Consider the following 19,497-nt stretch of genomic DNA (forward strand, 5'->3'; position numbering starts at 1 on the left):
GGTCACTTTGCCAGCGACACCTACTTCGGGTTTCGGTACCCCTCCCTTTAAAAAAATAATAGCGCTAAACAAATGCATTGCCCAGCAGTCGTTCTTCGCCCAAATGTAATGTTAGGCGTTAGAACCAGATGACAAATTATTTTAGTCCAGTTCAACATCATTATCGATTTCCCTGTTTCAGCGAGAACATTGGGAGTTTTCATTGGCTGCCATCTTCTTGGCGCCTTTGAGTACTTACTGCTATACTCCGTGTCACCTAATGCTGTGGATGCTACGAGCCATTGAGGCGAATCCAAGGCACTTTGAGAGTTTCCCATACCCAGACAACACCAAACATCCCAGGGACGTCCCGAAAATGTCCTAACTTCCCACATCCAAAGAGGGAGCTCCAGGGGACGTCCTAAAGACGTCCTTTAAGGGATCATCCCTAACATGTCCCGGAATATGGGTGATCGGGACGTCAGTGGTGTTGGTGCGCGTGCACTTGCCCCCGTGCGTAAACATTTGCATGTAAACATTTCTGCATCTTCCTTAAAACCTACAGCGAATAAAAGGAAACAAACACGAACAGAAAGGAGGTACTTCTGAACGCCGGTAACCGCGAGGCCAACGTACACGTCAAATTTCGTACGGTGCAAAATTGTAGTTTAAAAAATCTGATAGACACCGGCCGATTTGAGACACCGAATCGTGATTTGCTCGCAACACCCGCAGCAGATGCCCAGAAAACCCGCGCCGGTGAAATGAGTTTCGTTTTCATTTTTTAATGTTAATAAAATATTGTAAATGCTTGTAAATCAATATTTTTTCTTATGTATGTAAGTAAAAATCGTTTTGTGTGATATTTATTCATTTTAACCTTATATTTTAGAACTGCGATGCTATCATCATCAATTTTTGGCTTCGGTTTGGCGCCATTTTCGCTGATGCTAGGCGTGCTTGCTTGAACGTGAGTTTGCAGCGGGAATCGGGAAGTCTCGCGCTTTGGAGCGCGCATTTTCAAGGTAATTGTTATTGTTTTGTTTTGTCTCTACTTTATTTGTTATTGCCTCGACACCAACGTGGTCATTGATAAACATTGTTTTGGCGTCGTCTTTGTTCCCCTGCTAGTGCTGGTCGGCGGGACCTGAAGACTGCGCAGAAGCGGATCCCGCGCTTTTCATGGCGAGCATGGCTTGTGGCAGTGAGTGTTGCCACGGGCAATACATTCTTTTAAAAGTGGCGCACTGACGCTGGCTGACGACGCTGCTTCACATTTCGCTTCACTGTCGCACTAGTGCGTTCGCGCTAGTGGCACGATCGGCCGACTATCGAAGATGGCCGACCTTTCGAGAATGACGGCCTTTCGGCGGGTGCGCCGCGCAGTGCAAGACGACATGAACGTAATACTGTCAGCTGGCGAAGGAAGTTCGTGTTTAGCCGAAAATTCCGGTGTGCCTTCCATGTCGGAATGCGAACTGTCACCGGGAGGTTTGACTTCGTGCTCTGCAGTGGAGGTGGCTCCTGAATCGAGTGTGCGCCTTTCATGTCAGCCAGCCTGCGCAGCCGAATGCCCGTCTTCTGCTACTTCGCATGAGCACCCCGACATCGGCGATGGCACTGACGGCCGCGGCAGCTGTCTGAAAAACGACGTGTCTTGTAGCGGGACGGTCCGAGCGCAAGTTGCCACTCCGTCTCATTTCGAATTGACCCGAGAAGAACAAGCTGACGCCTTGTCTTTCAGGGACCAGCTTCGGCACTGGAGCATTGAGAGAGGTGTGCCTCATGACACTGTGACGCATCTTTTGGACGTACTCCGGTCGCACCCGTGTTTTTCTAGCCTCCCAAAGAGCGCCAGGGCACTGTTATCTACTCCGAGGTTGGCGGACAAGGTTAAGCCCATGGGCTCAGGCCAATATTGTCACTTTGGCTTAGCCGAGGGCCTTCTGGCAGCATTAAAAAACATCCAACCAGTGCCTAACCCAGTAGTCGTCCATCTAAACGTAGACGGACTACCTTTGACTAAAAGCACGCGAGACCAGTTCTGGCCAATTCTCTGTAAGGTGGCCAACTGTGAGCGCAGTGAGCCATTCCCTATAGGTGTCTATTTTGGGAAGTGCAAGGCACTGGACGCGAATGTCTTTCTTGAATGCTGTGTGTCCGAGCTGAAAGAGGCCTTGCAGCAAGGTGTTGTTATTGGAAGCCAAAGCATCTCTGTGAAAGTTGGGGCGGTAGTCTGTGATGCGCCTGCGAAAGCATACATTCTGGGTATCAAAGGACATACTGGGTACTTTAGCTGTCCCAAGTGCACAACGGAAGGAGATTTTCTGAATGGCCGTATGTGTTTCCCTGATCTCCGTGCCCCTTTGCGAACTGATGCCAGTTTTCGGAGTGCGGAGCAGGAAGAGCACCACACGATGGAGACAATTCTAAAGGAACTGCCTATAGACTTAATTCGCCAGGTGCCACATGATTACATGCACCTCATATGTCTAGGGGTAGTTCGCAAGCTCCTGGTGCTGTGGACAAAAGGTGAAAAAACCTATCGAGTGGGAGCTGCATCAAGGGAGTCTCTGTCAGCAGCTAACATTGAGCTCCGGCACTATGTGCCATCAGACATGTCTAGAAAGCCACGAGGTTTGGCAGAACTTGACAGGTGGAAGGCTTCCGAGTTTCGGCTCTTTTTGCTTTATGCTGGCCCGGTAGTTCTTAAGTCAACAATACCAGATAGCCTACGGGACAACTTTATGACCTTGCACTGTGCTGTGAGCATACTTTGTAGTCCATCATCTTGTGCTCAGTACTTAGATTATGCAGAGAGGCTGCTTGCACATTTTGTTGAAACTTATATTGTGCTGTATGGGAGACATGCAGTTTCGCACAATGTACATGGCCTCATTCATGTAGCGGATGATGTTCGAATTCATGGCTGCCTACATGGATACAGTGCATTTCCATTTGAAAATTACATGTCTAAGCTGAATGACTATATGCGAAAGCCAGAAAGGCCTCTTGAGCAATTGTATAATCGGATTATGGAAGAACGGAAACTGTCTATGCACTCAGCTGCTAACACGTGCAGCGGGCCAGATGCATGGTTTCCTCTGTCTGCTCCTGGATCCGTAAGAGGAGAAACTATGAGACTGGTAGTGAGGCATGAGGGTGGCCCACTACCACTTGGTTGTGTAGGACCTGAGCACAAAGCTCTACAAGTTTGTTCAGATGTGACTATCAGGACGAGCAAAGGGGACTGTACATGCATGCTAAAGGATCGTAGCGTTGTGAAGGTTGAAAACTTTGCATTCTCTGCTGTAGACCATGTGTGTGTTCTGGTCGGAAGGAAGTATGAAAATCTGAAGGAACTGTACACCTACCCATGTAGCTCTTCGCTGCTTAACATATTTGTTGCATCTAAGCTTTCCAACCTCCAATTCTGGCCATTGTCAGAAATCGCTCTGAAGTGTGTAAGGCTCCCCATTGGTAGCAGATACGCTGTGTTTCCGATGGTGCACCTGCAGTAGGCTCTATTGCCTTCTCATGTGCTATTTGTAGTCCTCACTCTCAATTGGAAACTTTTTATATTGCCAGTCTGCTCAAGGTTATCCCAACTGAATGTGTGTTAAAGTAGAAAAAGCATTATGGTACACCAGTGCTTGTGTGCGACAACTTTTTCTGCAAAGCTTCAGATTGCATATTTTCTTAGTGCGATGTGCCTCCAACTACCCTCCTTATTTTTGTGGATGTTTTATTATACACACTGTGCTTAGACTAATGTATATATGTTTCTGGTGACACTGAGGCCCTGTGTGAAAAGCCTTCAGTCTTGTTTGTGATTGTACTTTTCTACCAAAATAAATATGTTTCAGGAAGTAAACAGCGTATAGAAGTGCACTGGCCTCGGCTGGTTGGAACAACATTCTAAACAAATAAAGACAGTATTTGGCCGAAGCTTAAATCTGTGGGGGGTATCGATAGCCGAGTGGGCTATCACGTCTCAGCTCTGAGCACTTGGAGCGAAAGCTTGCACTTAGAACCTAGGGATCCTGGGTTCGTTCATTCTCAACCGCTCCCGGAGAATGGCCACGTCGCATTCTCCGCTCAATCGCGCCCTTTTTGTCCAAAATATGGCAAACAAAAACAAGAAAAAAAACTTTCACTGTGTAGGCTTTTTCCCCAAGTGCTATTTATGCGCTGTTTATCAACATAGTGTCCATTTTTACATTTTTTAGGTGAGAAGTATGCTGTAGTGGTTTTCCCCGACGAGAAAAACACCCTGGCTGTTGTGCACAGGTCGTGGCTGAGTGCCAGATATGACAGAACATTCTGGCCTCAAGTAAAGAACCCAAATAAGCACCGGCGAATGGTCATAGAAGGAGCCACACCATCACCTGATTGGAGCCAGGCAAGATGTGTAGTAAAGTTTTGGACTGGTAAGGCTGCATCCTCGTGTTACGTATTTTTCCGTTTTCATGACAATATTTTTTTTTTCAGATGACTATGAGATGGCACATGAGAAAATGGGGGTGCTGGAATACGGCTCAGATTTAAACAGTGAGAAGGAGCTGGGACGAGGCAAAAGAAAAAGGCGCTGTGCCCTTCCGTCAGACTATGAGAGTGATCAAGGTGGCAGCTCCGACAGTACAGGCAGTGATGGGGATTACCTGCCACCAAGGCCACCAATGCCACCACAGATGCAGAAACATGCTGGTATGAAAACGTTTTTTGGGGGAAACAAGAATATTTGCAATGCTGGTGAGCTACTTTAAGTGTGACTGCAAGAATGCTGTCTGATCGGATTGTGCTCAACTGGCTTTGAATTTCAGATGGGTCGAACATAACACCTGTTCATGCGCTGTCATCCAGGGCAACCAGAGCACAAGAAGTGATGACAGCAGGTGCGTTATGCATTTTTTAAGATATGTTTGCCACGGTAGGTGCCTTTTTTTGGTTCCCATTTACGGATGGCATCAGTGAAATGGCATCTAAAGGCACTAGCACTTAATTTGCAGCACCAGAGGGGGGGGGGGGGGGGGGGGGGAAACAGCTCTACTGAACCATTTGGACCTTGTGACTGTGTGCACAAGTTTCTATTCTAGTGTCTAGCACTTGGCTTGCAAATGTACATTATTGTATTTATTTACTACTGCCCCACTATGAGCCAGCTTTAACACCTCTTCCTGCAAAACTGAGCATCCGGCAGCAGTACAAATGAAGGCTTAATTTTGATTGCTTTAATTTTTCTCTTCTGGCATGGTGTAAGCCAGCACAACAATTTTTCTCTTCAATTTCAGCTGCATCTGTCAGTCCTACAGCTGCACTTAAAAGCTGGAGGTCCCCTCGCAGCAGTCTGCAAGCTGGTGTGTCTTTGGGAGCTGCAAGCAGTCTTTACCATAGTTCCTCCCTTCTCCTTTTTCATTGCTTATTTATGCTCTAGCAGTGTTTTGCCAACACTCAAACACCTTCGCAGCATCACGACACCCACTCCTTTTTCTGTGCTTATTACTTCAAAAAATGGCATGGCAAGTGGCAGGCCTGTGCTTGTTACTGTTATGAAAGCCTATTATATTGCTTGCAGCTTCTTTGGAAAGCACAGCTCCAGCCTTCTCAGGGAGATGGGTGCCACAGCAAGGTAACTTTAGACACATTTAAAAAAGATACCATGTAAAAAGTGAAGTGTTTTGGCTAATATTTATGATCATCTTTAGATGATATCAGCCCAGTACATGCAGCATCCACTGATCGTGGAAGCCGGCACATGGGCCTCCAGCGTAGCAGTAAGTTCAGCTATTCAGCTATTTAATGAATATTACTTGCACCCATTTTTATCTTACCGAAGTGTCACCACTGCCTAACATTCAAATGGTGTGTAGGCCCACATGGTGGTACTCCACGGCGATCAAAACAAGCCGAGGACACTGCAGTACAGCTCCCTACACAAGAGTGTGGTATGCAATTCTTCACTTATAAAAGAAGAGAATGTTATTTACTGGTGTCTTCCCAATTTCCACGTCGCCAATTTGCATGTTCTGGAGCAGTTTCCCTGCATGTTGCCATGGTGCCTCCAGGCTTACATCGCACAGCTTGAAGCTTAGCAAAATTTCACGTCTTGTTTTCTATTTCAGCTGCGCCCGTGACCCGAACAACTTTGCCTCCTGGGCATGCAACATCTCAGATGGATCCACAAGTTTTTGGTATGCGACCAATATAATCGTGCTTTTTAGGTCTCTTGCCTGCTTTTTTTGTCACAGATTATGGGAACGGACAATATGTGCAGCCTTTGTATGTTATGCACTAAAATCGTAGAAGGGATATGAAAACAGTCTTGGTCTACTTAAGTGTACTGACAATGCATGTAAATTGGTATTTAATGAAGCGCATGGCTTTTAGCTGAATGTCAGTTCTTTTTTCAGCCTTCATGGAAAGAATACTGTGCGTCATGAACAGCATCAAGCTGACACAGCAGACGCATACGCAGCTCTTAGTAGAGCTTAGGACGAACGTGGAGCTGCCGGGTACAAACTCGCAAGGCCTGCCTGACCTGCCATTCATGACGCTGCGTGATCTTTTGGAGTGGGATGAAGAGATAAAAAAGAGCAAGGAAGCACAACTTCGAATGGTAATCAGCAATTTTTATGTGCCCTTGCGCTTAAAACTCTTCTCTTGCTTTCAGACAGGTATTCAAAGTGAAACCTGTCGTTAAGCAGCTATTTCTTTTGCCGGATCTTCTACATTTTTCATGGCTAACAATCATCCACTAACTGCATTCAGCAATCCTTATTTATACATGTTTACTGCGCGTCTTAAGTCATCTTTACTGTTTAATTGCGGCCTAGCCCACTTTTGTCACCTCTTTTTAGAATTTTAGCTGAACAACCGGGCATACATGTCTGTGCCATGTTTATTTTAAAAAGAAAAGAGAAGAAACACACAGGACCTAGCCCTGTGTTTTCCTTTTGTGCTCCCATCTTTCCACGCTGGCTAACATGTCAAAGGATGTCGCATATTTATCTGCATTGTGCGCTGCCCCCATTGCGGCCCAGGTTGGTTTCTGAGGTGATTACATTTATTACTGGGGAACCAAACAAGCCATTTCCCCCATAGCACATCAGTAAAATGGCCAGCTATGGCGCGGAGCAAACAAAATCGCACAGGAACTTAGCAAACAGGCTTAGACCACTTCACCTCCTCGAGCACGAGCGTAGGAGGTTGTCAACGATAATATCAGACAAAAGAGCCGAGATTAGGGTTATTGCAGTGCACGAATATTTCACAGGCAATACTTTGGAGTTAGCTCACGATGCCGTACATATTTTTTTACGTATGGACTGCCTTCTTGTGAATAAGCTGTTGCTGACTACTGCGAGCCATCAAAGTTGCAAGGCGTTTGCACCTTGAGGACAAGCTTTCTTGTTCGCTGATATTTTGTTGTTGGTTCCTTCTACCAGAAGAAGCACATGATCGTCCAGGGTGGGGACAACGTTAAGGAAAAAACAACCAGCATCCTGAAAAGCTTACTGACATGGAAAGTGGCAATGCAGATCACCTGGTTTGGTACCAAAGGCAAGCGGAAGTTCATTGAGCTCAACATCTGCAAGCTCTTATGCAGTAAGTTACATGTTTATTTACATTGGAAATCTGTTGCGTTTGTTCTTGGTGCACATAATCATCATTCAACAGTTCTGAAATGCAGATGTGACGCAGCGCACAAAAATAATAAAAACTAGTATGACTCGCATTACAACGGCTTCTTATCACGGTAGGCAGGAACATGAGACTCCACATGATGCCCGCTGTTCGGTGTCTTTTGGTGCTACGTGTGATACAAGGATGCATTGCTGACTTCGGCTAGTCCTTCACGTATTGTTCTCAATACATGCTCGTTCACATTTAGGTTCATCATGAATTGATTGTACAGCAGGCTGCCAAGTAGAGGCGGTGCACTCCTGCCGTGGCAGCGTGCACAGTAATGAAAGTGGTTGGTGGCAAGCTCAGTGGTGGTTGTAGTGGGCTGCAGGACCACCAGCTGTTGCCATCTAAGACAGCAGCTTGTTGCTAGCGCACAAAGCAGGCATCCCATATTTTTGGGTCTGCAGTCATCTGGCTTACTAACAAGAGTACTTTTTGATTTTATGCAGGCACCCTGGTCGACTGTGATGGCTCGGTCGCAGAGAATGTCAAGCGAGCCACGCTGAAGGATATTGAGAAGGCCGGCATGTCGTGGTTCCGCCATGCAACAGAACGGGCAGCAGGAGAGGACAGAGCTTTGGCTGCAACAACGAGCCCAACAGCAGCTGATGCTGGCACGGATTAATCACATTTTTTAATAATTTTTATGTCCTGGCACGGACTAACACTGTAACCATTTTTATGCCTAGACATATGGTGGCATAATAAAACTGTTTTTTGTACACATTTTTTCAAGTCCTCATCCTTATATATAGTTACATTGGAAAAAATTTCTACAATAGCTCGTCCTCTGGCACATTTGCATGGTGGAATTTCAAGCAGTTATTTTTCCTTTGACAGTTTTCAAAGAGCCATGACACCCTGAGAACTTGACCAGTCAAAAACAGGTGTATCAGTTAGTATTGTGCTCAATCATGCATTTGCTCTGAGTCGATTACCTTTTTGTATACAATATTGATTAAAGAACCAGCTTTTGCAACAGGAAGCACTCGGGGATGCTTTAGCCAAACTGTTGCTGCGTTACTAAACACTGAATTCAGTGTTTAGTGGCGCAGCAACAGTTTGGCTAAAGCATTTGTGTATGTTTTTGCCATCGGGCCTTTAAAAATGGCCAGACAGCAATGGTGGCCTCCAGATAAATCTGGTACGAGTAGCAAAAGAGAGCCTGCAAAATAAATATCCCAATGAAGTCCCAACATTGCATAGTTTGGGACATCCCGGATAAGTCTTTTTTTGTATCACTTGGGATGTTTTTCGGCCTTCTTTGGGACATCCCTGGGACTTCCCAAAATCCCGGACTGGACATCCCTAGGATGTCCTTAGGATGTCTGTGCGGCGTCTGGGTAACCTTTGAGAAAAAGCACGTTTTTTCAAAATAATTTTTTTCACCGACTTGACGGATTTTGTGAATAACACATTATTTTTGGAACAACGCCACTAGATACCGACGAAGGGAAAGACTGGAGAACACGAGCATGGACAGATTGTTTTCATGTAAAGCCTAGCCAAGTGCTGTGTTCTCGGAGCCAAATTGGCTAGGAAGACTCGAACACTAATTAGGAATTCTTGCTCTTATTCCTGCAATGCACATACAAGTTACCCAGTAAAAAGGCATCTTTACTTGACATTCTTTTCAGCTAAAATTGGATCTTTTGCTAACACACAAAGGGGAGAGGTGGGGATGTAGCCAAGTGTTGAGTGTGCATGTGTTGGCGTTTGAAACTGTTGCAGATGCCACTGTGTGTAACTGCACTTTCAGCATGCTCCTTGGAGCTGGAATAATCATGCAAAAGGTCGTGATAAAACAAGCCAGAGCATAAATTAGCAAGGTGTGTCAATATAATAGGTTGCTTTGTGAACAAGTCAATGATCGAAAGGAGACAGTGTTGCAGATGGGGGGGGGGGGGGGGGACCGTGGTGTAGACTGGAAACTGTTTTTTCCTTCCCAAGTATGAATGGTGTTGAGGTTAGCTGTCCGTGTGCTGTCATGCACAGTTGCCCAAATTTATTTTTACAGTTCCAGTCTACCTCCTGGATGAAAACCCCATTTATTAGAAACTAACGGGAGAGCTGCTTTGCCAAGGCGCAGCCTCTTCAGGATGTCAGCGTGGGAGCACATGAAAAGAAAAGTCAATACTGCATTACGTTTGGGGGACATGGAAAAATGTCATGACAGTGAGTGTTTCTAAACTTGTTTTGGTGCAGTAGAATACAAGGGTCAGACCAATTAACGGCGACAAAAAGATAGCACAAAGAACGCGCAACAATGAGGCAGCCAAGCCCATGCTGCCATTGGGAGAGTACAAAAGCCTATGGTCGCATGCAGGAAGTGAACAAACGTAGCAAAGAGCAGACACATTTGTGAGCCATATTGCTTATAGTGCTTGGGGCTTCAGTATCGCAATTAGGAAAACATTGACAACATACTAAGCTTGTGAATTTAGACTAGGATCCCGTGTAAAGAGCTGCATAAAATTGCAAGAATTTACTGGTCACTACTTCCTTTGTGTTATTGATGAAACAATGCAGTAATTAGTGCCATGTAGGGCAAAATTATCAGGGTCACGATGATCTGCACTGTTTTAACCTATTTGCAAATAGTACATAATAAAGAAAAAGCTGCAGCACTGGCTTTTTCTGTTATGGTTCACGGTATCAAATTTCCCCTGGCAAGTTTGGCACATCTGACTACATGGCAGCTCCCAGAACTTGAGCCTTCGTGTTGCTTTATCGGCTGGTCGATGATCCTGGAATCGAAATTTCATTATCACAATGGATCTCATCAGCTCTGACAAATTACTGCAGTTACAACTGACGTTCTCATTGCTGCAGGTCGGGCTCTCGTAACAGGATAAGGAGCGGGTCTGCAAGATCCCCCCTTCCGTGCGTGTTCGCTTGGCCGAGGCAGGTGTCCTGCGAAACGAAACGTGTTATCTCAGCCTGGAACTTGGCTTCACCTGGCAGGTGAAGGGGCCTTGGAAACTTACCATCGAGTGCACGGGTGACAAGAGGGATTTGAGGGGGTTTCTCACAAGGTAACCTGGCCGAACCGGGACCTCTTTGCCTCCACGAGTTCCCTTTTGGAAGGCCTTGTAAAGGCGGCATTATTGGGGCCCGGAAAGTTCCGCTTCTCGGCTATTGCTGCCTCATCGAGGGACGTGCACTGCTCGTTGCTGGCCATCGCCTCCTGGACTAGCTTTCCAACGTACTCTGAAATTGAAGCATATGCATGATAACATTCCAAAACGCACGGAGCAAAGCTTCAGCCTGGATTTGGAGCCACACTTACCATACGTTGGATTCGTTTTCTTTTCTCGTGCTGTGGCATGTCCCTTCCGTGCCTTCGATGTGTTAACCATGCCCCCTAACGCCCGCTTGGCCGAGGCAGGTGTCCTGCAAAAGGAAACGTGTTGTCTCAGCCTGGAACTTGGCTTCACCTGGCAGGTGAAGGGGCCTTGGAAACTTACCATTGAGTGCACGGGTGACAGGAGGGATTTGAGGAGGTGCCTCACGGGGTAACTTGGCCGAACCGGGACCTCCTTGCCTCCACGAGTTCCCTTTTGGAAGGCCTCGTGAAGGCGGCATTCATGGGTGCCGGAAAGATGCGTTCCTTGGCTATTGCTGCCTCATCAAGGGACGTGCACTGCTCGTTGCTGGCCATCACCTCCCGGACTAGCTTTCCAACCTACTCTGAAATTGAAGCATATGCATGATAACATTCCAATATGCACCGAGCAAAGCTTCTGCCTGGATTAGGAGCCACACTTACCATAAGTTGGATCCGTTTTCTTTTCACGTGCTGTGGCGTGTCCCTTCCGTGCCTTTGATGTGGTCACCGTGAAACATGGATCGCCCTGTTGCGTCCAGCTTGGCAGCGGTTCGAGTTTTCGTTGTAATGCAAGATTGCAAGTCGTGTCCTGCATGATGGTGATATTTCCGTGAAGATGAAATGTGCCACCAAGAATCACTGTACATTTTGGCCTATAAGCAGCCCACCCCGCATCATTGAATGGTTTTACAAAAATGTTTGTATATAAATCGCAGCCTGGTAGAAGTCCCCCCTTAGATATTTGTACTTGCGCCAAAACTGCATTGGTAAGCCTGAACATACGCGTTATGATAGAGATATATGTGCAAGCGGCAGTCAGTTGCAGTACTCCTTATAACAAATTGAAAGGGACACATAAACCCTGTGCTGAATATTTTTCTTGGAAAAAGAAACATGCATATAGGCCGTAATGTTGTAAAACCAAAGGATTTTGAAAAGGACCGATCTCGAAAAGCTTTGCCATTGTGCAAAACAATGGCAAACCAACTCCTTGGTAATTCGGATGCTGTTATGTTTTGTAAATTTGGACCTTATCAACTTCTTGGTAATTCAGATGCTGTAATGTTTTGTAAATTTCGACCCCGTTAATATGGATACCAGAGTTTTCCGAGAAATATTTGAGATGTGGTCGTCTGACAATTTTTCTGGGAGGGGGGGTGGGGCATGTTTGATTTGTGTAATAACCTTTAGTCCTTTTTCACCAATGCAGCAATGTTTTTTTGTTGATTTTTTTTGTTTTTTGCTGAGATTTGTATTTATGCCTTGTGCAATGGCCACCTCACAAATATGACGATGGGGGCATTGTGTATTTGATAAATCGGTGACAACTCGTCCAGCGTTGGTAAAATATTGAGGTGGATGATACATCAAACAGAAGGGCGGTCTGCTCGACGGGCGGGCAGCGTAACCACTGCTACCCACTGTAAGGAGAACCCTTATTGGATACCCTACTATATAGACAGCATTTTCTGGTATGAATTTTGCAATTACTTGCATTTGTCATTATTATGGAAAACTCTCACCATGAACGATTTTGGGGGGTATGGGCATGCGAATATTAACGAGACATCACTGCACCTGACTTCCAGACAAAATGTATTTCTGTAATTACCTTGCAAGCATGCCAGCCGGAGAAAATGCCTGGGACTTTGGGGCGAAATTTATGAGGACGCTGTGGAACGCCTCAAGGGCGTACGTCTCGCCATGGGGAGACATCTGGCCAACGTCCTTCAGGAGCCGCTTGTCCCCAGTGATTTTTTTTAGGTGGTCATAGGCCTGGGAGTCTGCAGATAGGACATGGTTTAGAATGAGCACCCTCAGTTGGGAGAATAAAAACCTACTAGGATCCATCCACTTTCTTGTGCTGTCTTGTATCTCGTTGTGCAGACACCTGGGATAGCTCCCGCCATGGCCCGTGTGTTCTTTGATGGCATGGTTCTGGAGACTGAGCCACACGTCGACGGTCAGTTTCCTGTCGGCCGCCCCAGCCTTGGCCGAATAGTAGAGGTGGTTGGTGGTCGCCTGCAAGTTCTGGGCAGCCGGCTCGTTTGCTTGCTGCCGCCATCTTTTTCTTCACACCTAAAAATTAAAAAGCAATTTAATGAAATCCTGCGGCAGCTTCACTAGAAAATGTCACCTACATAAATAGGCTTTGACAATTGCTTACTTTTGGAGATGTGCCAAATGTCGAAGTAGTCGGCAATTCCGGGCTCCTGGGTCTCCATGTGCTTCCGTATGGCAGGGTGGCGATCAGTCCCCAAGGATCGGATGTGCATACCTGTGCCATTGAATTTCGTAGTACAAAATAATTATTGAGTATACAATGTTGAACAGTAGGGAATCACTATGAATGTCGAAGAAAATATGAACATACATTTCTCCTTCAAAAATTCCAGCTGCTTGATGAGGCCTTCCTTTTCCATGTTGACACTGGCCATTGCTCGCTCTGACTAAGAGGAGAAGTGAGACACAAATCATTTGAATTGCGCATGACAGTGAAGTCACCAAATTATACTAAATTATAAAAGTGTACATAAAGAATCATAAAACCGTTGTGATTGTTTTACTATATGAACCACTCACCTCTCCTAGCTGGACCTGCACAGAGTGGAGAATCGTGTCGATCTGTTGGACGTGAGCCGAGTATGTGAGGTACTTTGCAGAAAACCCAGGAGAATCGAACCGTCTATCGGCAGTAATGTCAACTTCTTGACTGTCCAGCTGACTGATCAGCTCTTCTTGTTCTTGTAGCCATATCTATTCATGGAAATTAATGTTGCAATAGAAATTGTAAAAATGCGCTGACATAATTTATTATTTCCGAGTATGCATAGGGAAAAATAAAATTAATTAGTTCACTTGCCCATAGAATGTGACGGACAAAACTGTTTTCTTTTCCGCTGCACCACAAAAAAACGTTAGGGTTTTTTTAACCCTGCGGCTACATTTGGGGACCATGGGCACCCCAAGAAGACTTGAAATGGGTTAATTAGTCAGCTAATAAAGAAACATTTTAATTAACTTATTTAGGTTTTATTTTTGAGGGCATAATGTATTTGGAGAATTGATGCTCTACATCAGAGTACACCCGTGACATACATTTTCACTACAAATTTGTAGTGGTTGTTATGGTAAAACAAAAGTCGTCCTTATGCAGTACTTCAAAACTAAGCGGGCAAAGAGTGCCCATGATAACAATCTCTCCACCCCCTACCGGCCCTGGAAGTGAACATGGATGCCATGGCAGACTCACACATCCGCACTGCAGGCTACACAGGTGATATTTGCCCTCTTAGTTTCGGTTTGAAGTGTGCGCAAGGACTTTTGTCGCCCCCAGAACCCATAAATATAAAAAAAATAAAAGTTTGTTTGAGTGTTTTAGTCAAGTAACCTACTAACCCATTTCACTTCATTTATGGTGGGGTCCATGGCCCACATTTTAGCCCCAGGGTAAAAAGAATGCTAGTTCTCTTTTTTTATAATTTGGTGCATCTAGAAACAAACACATTCTATTGAATTATGAATCCAGAGGCTCGCTCAGAAATCAGCTTGAAAAATTTGTTTCTTCACTTAATGAGCTCGAATTACTACCAAAGCCGTTTTAGTGGCGAATTTTACCTATAGAAATTTGAAGACATAGCTCTCTTCCTGTGAAAAGTAAGAAACACATTCTTTACATTTAGTGCAAAAGCCGTCAACCAAGTTCCCTGACAGTGGTGCTTGTGGCGGCATTTCCTTATTGGTGCAGCAAGCAGACGACACAAGCATATGCTTCCTGGATCTATCATGCGACGATGTATAAGCACAAGCCTCTGCCCACTTGTCAGCACTGAAAATGTAGAGAATGTTTGTTGAATGTTATACAGGAAGGATGCTACACCTGGTAATGGGCTTGATTTGGGAGTATAAAAATACTATAATGTAGTTCCTTCAGAATATTCCTCACCTTGTCCACTGCAGGGAACAGGAGGGCGTTCTGGTAGGTGTTGTACATCTGATCGCTCATCACCTCGACGTTCATGTGGCGGAGCATCCGAAGTGTGTTCGTCACTTGGGCTCCAGAGAAGAGCAGGTGGCTTGTCAACAGAATGTTTCCTGCGCCTCTTCCATTGATGATGGGTTGGCTACTCCACTTCCACACGTGCTCGAGAGGGCAGATGCTGACCACTGTGATGAGCGTAACCTGGCTTGTGATGTCATTTTGGCAGGGTCTTGAGCACTCCTGGCATGTCCTGAAGAGTTCTCGCAGGCAGCTCTCAAAGACCAGGAACTGGCGTTCTTTTTCTGGTGCTGGTGGACTTGACGCAGTTTGTCCGTCACTGGAATGGGATTATGTAAAGCGTTTTTCACAAATTCTAGGCATGCATACGCATAGCTTACCTCTCGAAACCTTCGGCAGAGCGGGATGGACAGTATGTTGCATCAGACTCTGCCAGGCTGCTGTGAGCCGGAGACACACAGTCGTGTGGCACCTCAATGCTGCAGGAGGGGGAGGCAGCGTCGAAAGGGTTCTACTGCAGCGGTTCCTCCATGACCAGGGAAGCTGCCACCCTTCCGGTGATGTTCATTTCGGCAGTGCAGTCCCGCAAGATCCTTCCTGTGTCGCAAGATGCGGACAGTCCAGCTGCTGAGACTTGGGCCTGCAAATAGCACGTTTATACCCCAATGTTTTTCACAATGCTTGAAAGATGCAATTTGGGCTATCGATAGTTTCTACCAGTGCCACCAGCACAGCAAGCATCGAAGGCACTATGCATTCCAGCAATTTTATAACTCGTGCATTGTTTACACTGCTTAGACTATTCTGAATGCAACAAAAACTGACACTGAATAGAAATGTCCCTGCATTTATATCTGCTTTGTACATGTGTAATTCAAGTCGTTACTTGATTAGGTAAAATTCCAAGCAAGGGCCCACTCAAAATTTGGAGATAATCACGTAAAACTTGGAAATGGGCACTTATTAGGTCCACAATATCTAAGGATGTGTCATTTCTGTACTTTCCAGATGTTGCAAAAATGAGCGAAGAGTGCCTGTTGTAGAATGGGCAGATGTTTGGTATTTTACAGTAACTGAATATCTTGTGGCAACCTCCAATACAGTATTGCAAGCAGGGCATCTGGCCGCCGCCATCTTTTTTGGTTCAAGTAAGCACTTGCAATTGCAAGCCTGTAAAACCCGCTTTCATGTGCAGCGCATGTAGTTACGAGTATGGGGCACCGAACTCGGACACTATGCTTGCATTTGTGTGTAGTCTGCTGCAACATAAGGTCTTCAGGGGAGGCTTTGCACGCAGAAAGCAAACCTTCACCTCCACAGAAGAGGGACGTGTCCCCTGGTATAACTAACTATGGTGTGCCTGACATGCCACATATACACACCATCATCCTTGCAGATTCTTTTTCATTTAGTTACCTTGAGGATCCGTTTCCGGGTATTACACAAGGCAGGGTACGAAGACACTGTTTAAACACATAAGAAAAAATCCAGTCGATAACTGGGGTAAGAACGCAATTTTGATAAATAAAAACAAATTGTGCCTGCCTATTTTTACGGGCCCTTGAAGCATCTCTAACTAACAAAATCGGTTCTGAACTCACTATCTTGAGAACTTCTTGCACATATTATGCTTCCACACAAGTGCCCATTCATAGTCGTAATTTTGTCAAGTGCACAACTTGAACTTGGTAGCTGGCTGCATGAGTCCTTCATGAAAACTCGCACGGCAGGCACAGGGCATCTCATTTAGATGACCGGTTTTCACATTCGCTAGTTCCACCGTTCTTTGGCTGCGCATGCAAATTTCAAGCTCATGAGACAATAAAGTGTGTTCGAAGTTATAAAGCTCAAGCAAGAAGCGTGACAAGAAAAAAAAAAAAAAGGCTGATCACATGCTTGAAATTGATGCGACGGTTGTCAGTGAAAGCAGAGAACCGTCCATTTCGGTCTGCATACGTAAACTATGCATAGCAGGACATTATGCTGCTTGAATCAAACGGGTTAACTACTCCCAAAATTAAAGTGAGTGTGCAGGCGAGCTGTTGGATGTTGACCATGTAGAAAATACCCCAAGACTGCGATAAAGGATAGGAACTTTCATAATAAAAAGGGCAGGAGAAGAATCGTGAAATAATTAGGCTTTGGTGGACAGCAGCTCGTAGATAAATTCAGTAATTTAATTTTTTTTTCATCCAGATAGCAGTATGGTTTCAAACTTCAGAATTCTGTGACCACCACTATACTCTGTTTCACCTTGTGTTGTACCGCAGGAAAGGCTACAAGCACGAGCTCCTTGCTCTAGGGAACATCTCGGTGGCACAAGCTCTCGTGCACTAAGGGCAGCTGCCAACCCTGTGAGCTCGCGCTTCTAGCCTTTGCAGCGGTACAACATAAGGTGAAGCGGAGTATAGCGTCACATTCTCAGCGGTATTCAGCTTTTTACGATCCGTAGTTAATTTACGCGAGCCGAAAAGCACGGTTTTCTCGTCTTCCCAACATCCTCGCTTCCGAACGCACAAAAAAAAAAAACTCCCCCCCCCCCCCCAAAAAAAAAAAAAAAAAAAATAACGTTTTTTTTTTTTTTTTTTTTTTGGGGGGGGGAGGGGAGGGGGGTTAGGGTTGGGGGGGGGGGGGTGGTTTGGTTAACTAAACTACGCACCGCAGAAAGCTCGAACTCCCTGATGCGACGCTGGCGATTAGGATAGAGTGCGAAAGATTGAGAAACCTACGTTACCTGAATCAGAAGACAATTTAGAAACAAATTTCTTTGTGAGCCGACATCCACCTAAGCGTAATATCTTCAAAACAATATATGACATTATGGACCCTTGTGGAATTTATATCAATAAGGGACACTTGTCTGCAAGAAATACAAGATCGTCTTCTTTCTTCTACAGGCGCGCAAAATGGCATCTATTGTTTTGAAGACGTTAGACTTAGGGCTAACATCGGCCCATAAAGAACTTTATTTCGAATTATTTTCTGATTCGGGTAACGTCGTGTTTGCAACCTTTCGCGTTCTGTCCTAACCGCTAGCGTCACATTCTCATGGAGTTCCAGCTTTATGGGAGGCATAGTTTACTTACCCAGGTCGAAAGATGCGATTATATCTTTCATCGGAAACTCCCGGTATATGCCACGTGGACTGCTGCACAATGCAAGGCTCATGAATGTTTGACAAGACACTCACCAGGAATCTCTGGCGCTTTTTCGGGGGCTCCTCGGTCCTGCCGGCGACGGGAAGCAGAAGTGTCGGCAGAGCTGTGCATCGAAGGCGTTTGCAGTCACCGCTGGAAAATGCAGACGTCTCGAAATGCTCGGCACAGAAACGGGGAGTCGGGTTCAAGTCCTCGGTGTCGTCATCTCGCCCGGCGACACGTAACCATTCGTGCCTTCGTGGATCCTTCTCCGGCAGAGCGAAAAACCGGAGACCTTTTCGAATATTTTTTACCTTTCGATTCGGGCACAACTTTACCACACAAATGTTCGGCATCACACGGAAGCGAAGACGAATAAACGTTTCAACACGTGGGTGTCGATTGATTCGGTGAACCTTGCTTTGAGAACGGGAAGTGGGAGCCTCGGGAAGAAGATCCTCTTTCTTATCGTTCTCGCGGCGAGATAAGCTGCGAGCCACGCGCTTTCCACGACGGAGCCGCGTCGCCGCGTGGGCACATCACTCCCGCGTAACAAGGCGAGGAGAAAACGTAGTTCGCTCTTTTTCAAACAATAATAGCTGTATTACGTCACCTACAGCCAAAGATTTGACGTTGTTGTCAAAATATAATGTGCATGTGCCTAAAAAGAGCAATAATAATAACTATAGCCATCTTTTCGCAGTTCGCTATTTCTATTGGTCGAATTCTATGGAGGTGGTGGAGACACGGGATGGACCCCGCAAGAGGATATAGTGGCTGTGTATTTCTATTGCTGTGAGTTTACTAGGGCGCCTTGCCATTTAGAACTGGTCATTTTTATTGACTGAAGCCCAACAAACAATATGCTTCCAAAAACAAGCTTCTCCAAAAAGCACTTGAGTGCCCCTTTAAACAATCGGAAAGAATAATCACAAATTTGGGACGAAAGCAGACGCATACAACTCTTCCAACTCTCATCGAGATTTATTTCGTCTCCGTTCAAACAACGGCCATCGAGCAGGTTCAGGGGAGGGAGCAGAGAAGGAAAACGGAAGGGGAAGTTGAAAGAGGAGGAAGGGGGAAAAACAGGTTATTCGCGGCCTTCCCTCAAGGCCTCTGGTCCCTTCTGCCCAATTCGGGATGGGGGAATTTCATCTGCCTGTCGGAAAGGGCTAGATAGAGAAGCCGAAGCGACGTTAGTGACCATGCTCTTCATGGCGTACGATTCGGCGACTTCCCTGCCAAATCTCTGTCGGTATCCTCCCAATACGCGCGTACCTTCGTATCTGGGCGAACAAATGTCGCACGTCATACGGTGTACGACTATTGGATTCATGGAGTCGTCGGGGGGTTTGCTCACCTCCCGC

At 45.8% G+C, this 19,497-nt stretch overlaps 1 protein-coding gene across 1 annotated transcript; it reads left to right on the forward strand.

Moving 5' to 3' along the window:
* Positions 1-4,850: 4,850 nt before the first annotated feature.
* Positions 4,851-8,290, forward strand: LOC115325428. Its single transcript, XM_029986142.3, has 8 exons — positions 4,851-4,874; positions 5,555-5,608; positions 5,685-5,753; positions 5,850-5,924; positions 6,102-6,170; positions 6,390-6,595; positions 7,425-7,584; positions 8,115-8,290. The coding sequence occupies exons 1-8, from the start codon at positions 4,865-4,867 to the stop codon at positions 8,288-8,290; spliced, it is 819 nt and encodes a 272-aa protein (XP_029842002.3). The 5' UTR covers positions 4,851-4,864.
* Positions 8,291-19,497: the final 11,207 nt, after the last annotated feature.

The sequence above is a fragment of the Ixodes scapularis genome, unplaced genomic scaffold (assembly GCF_016920785.2).
Source record: "Ixodes scapularis isolate PalLabHiFi unplaced genomic scaffold, ASM1692078v2 PGA_scaffold0__279_contigs__length_252992795, whole genome shotgun sequence".
NCBI lineage: Eukaryota > Metazoa > Arthropoda > Arachnida > Ixodida > Ixodidae > Ixodes > Ixodes scapularis.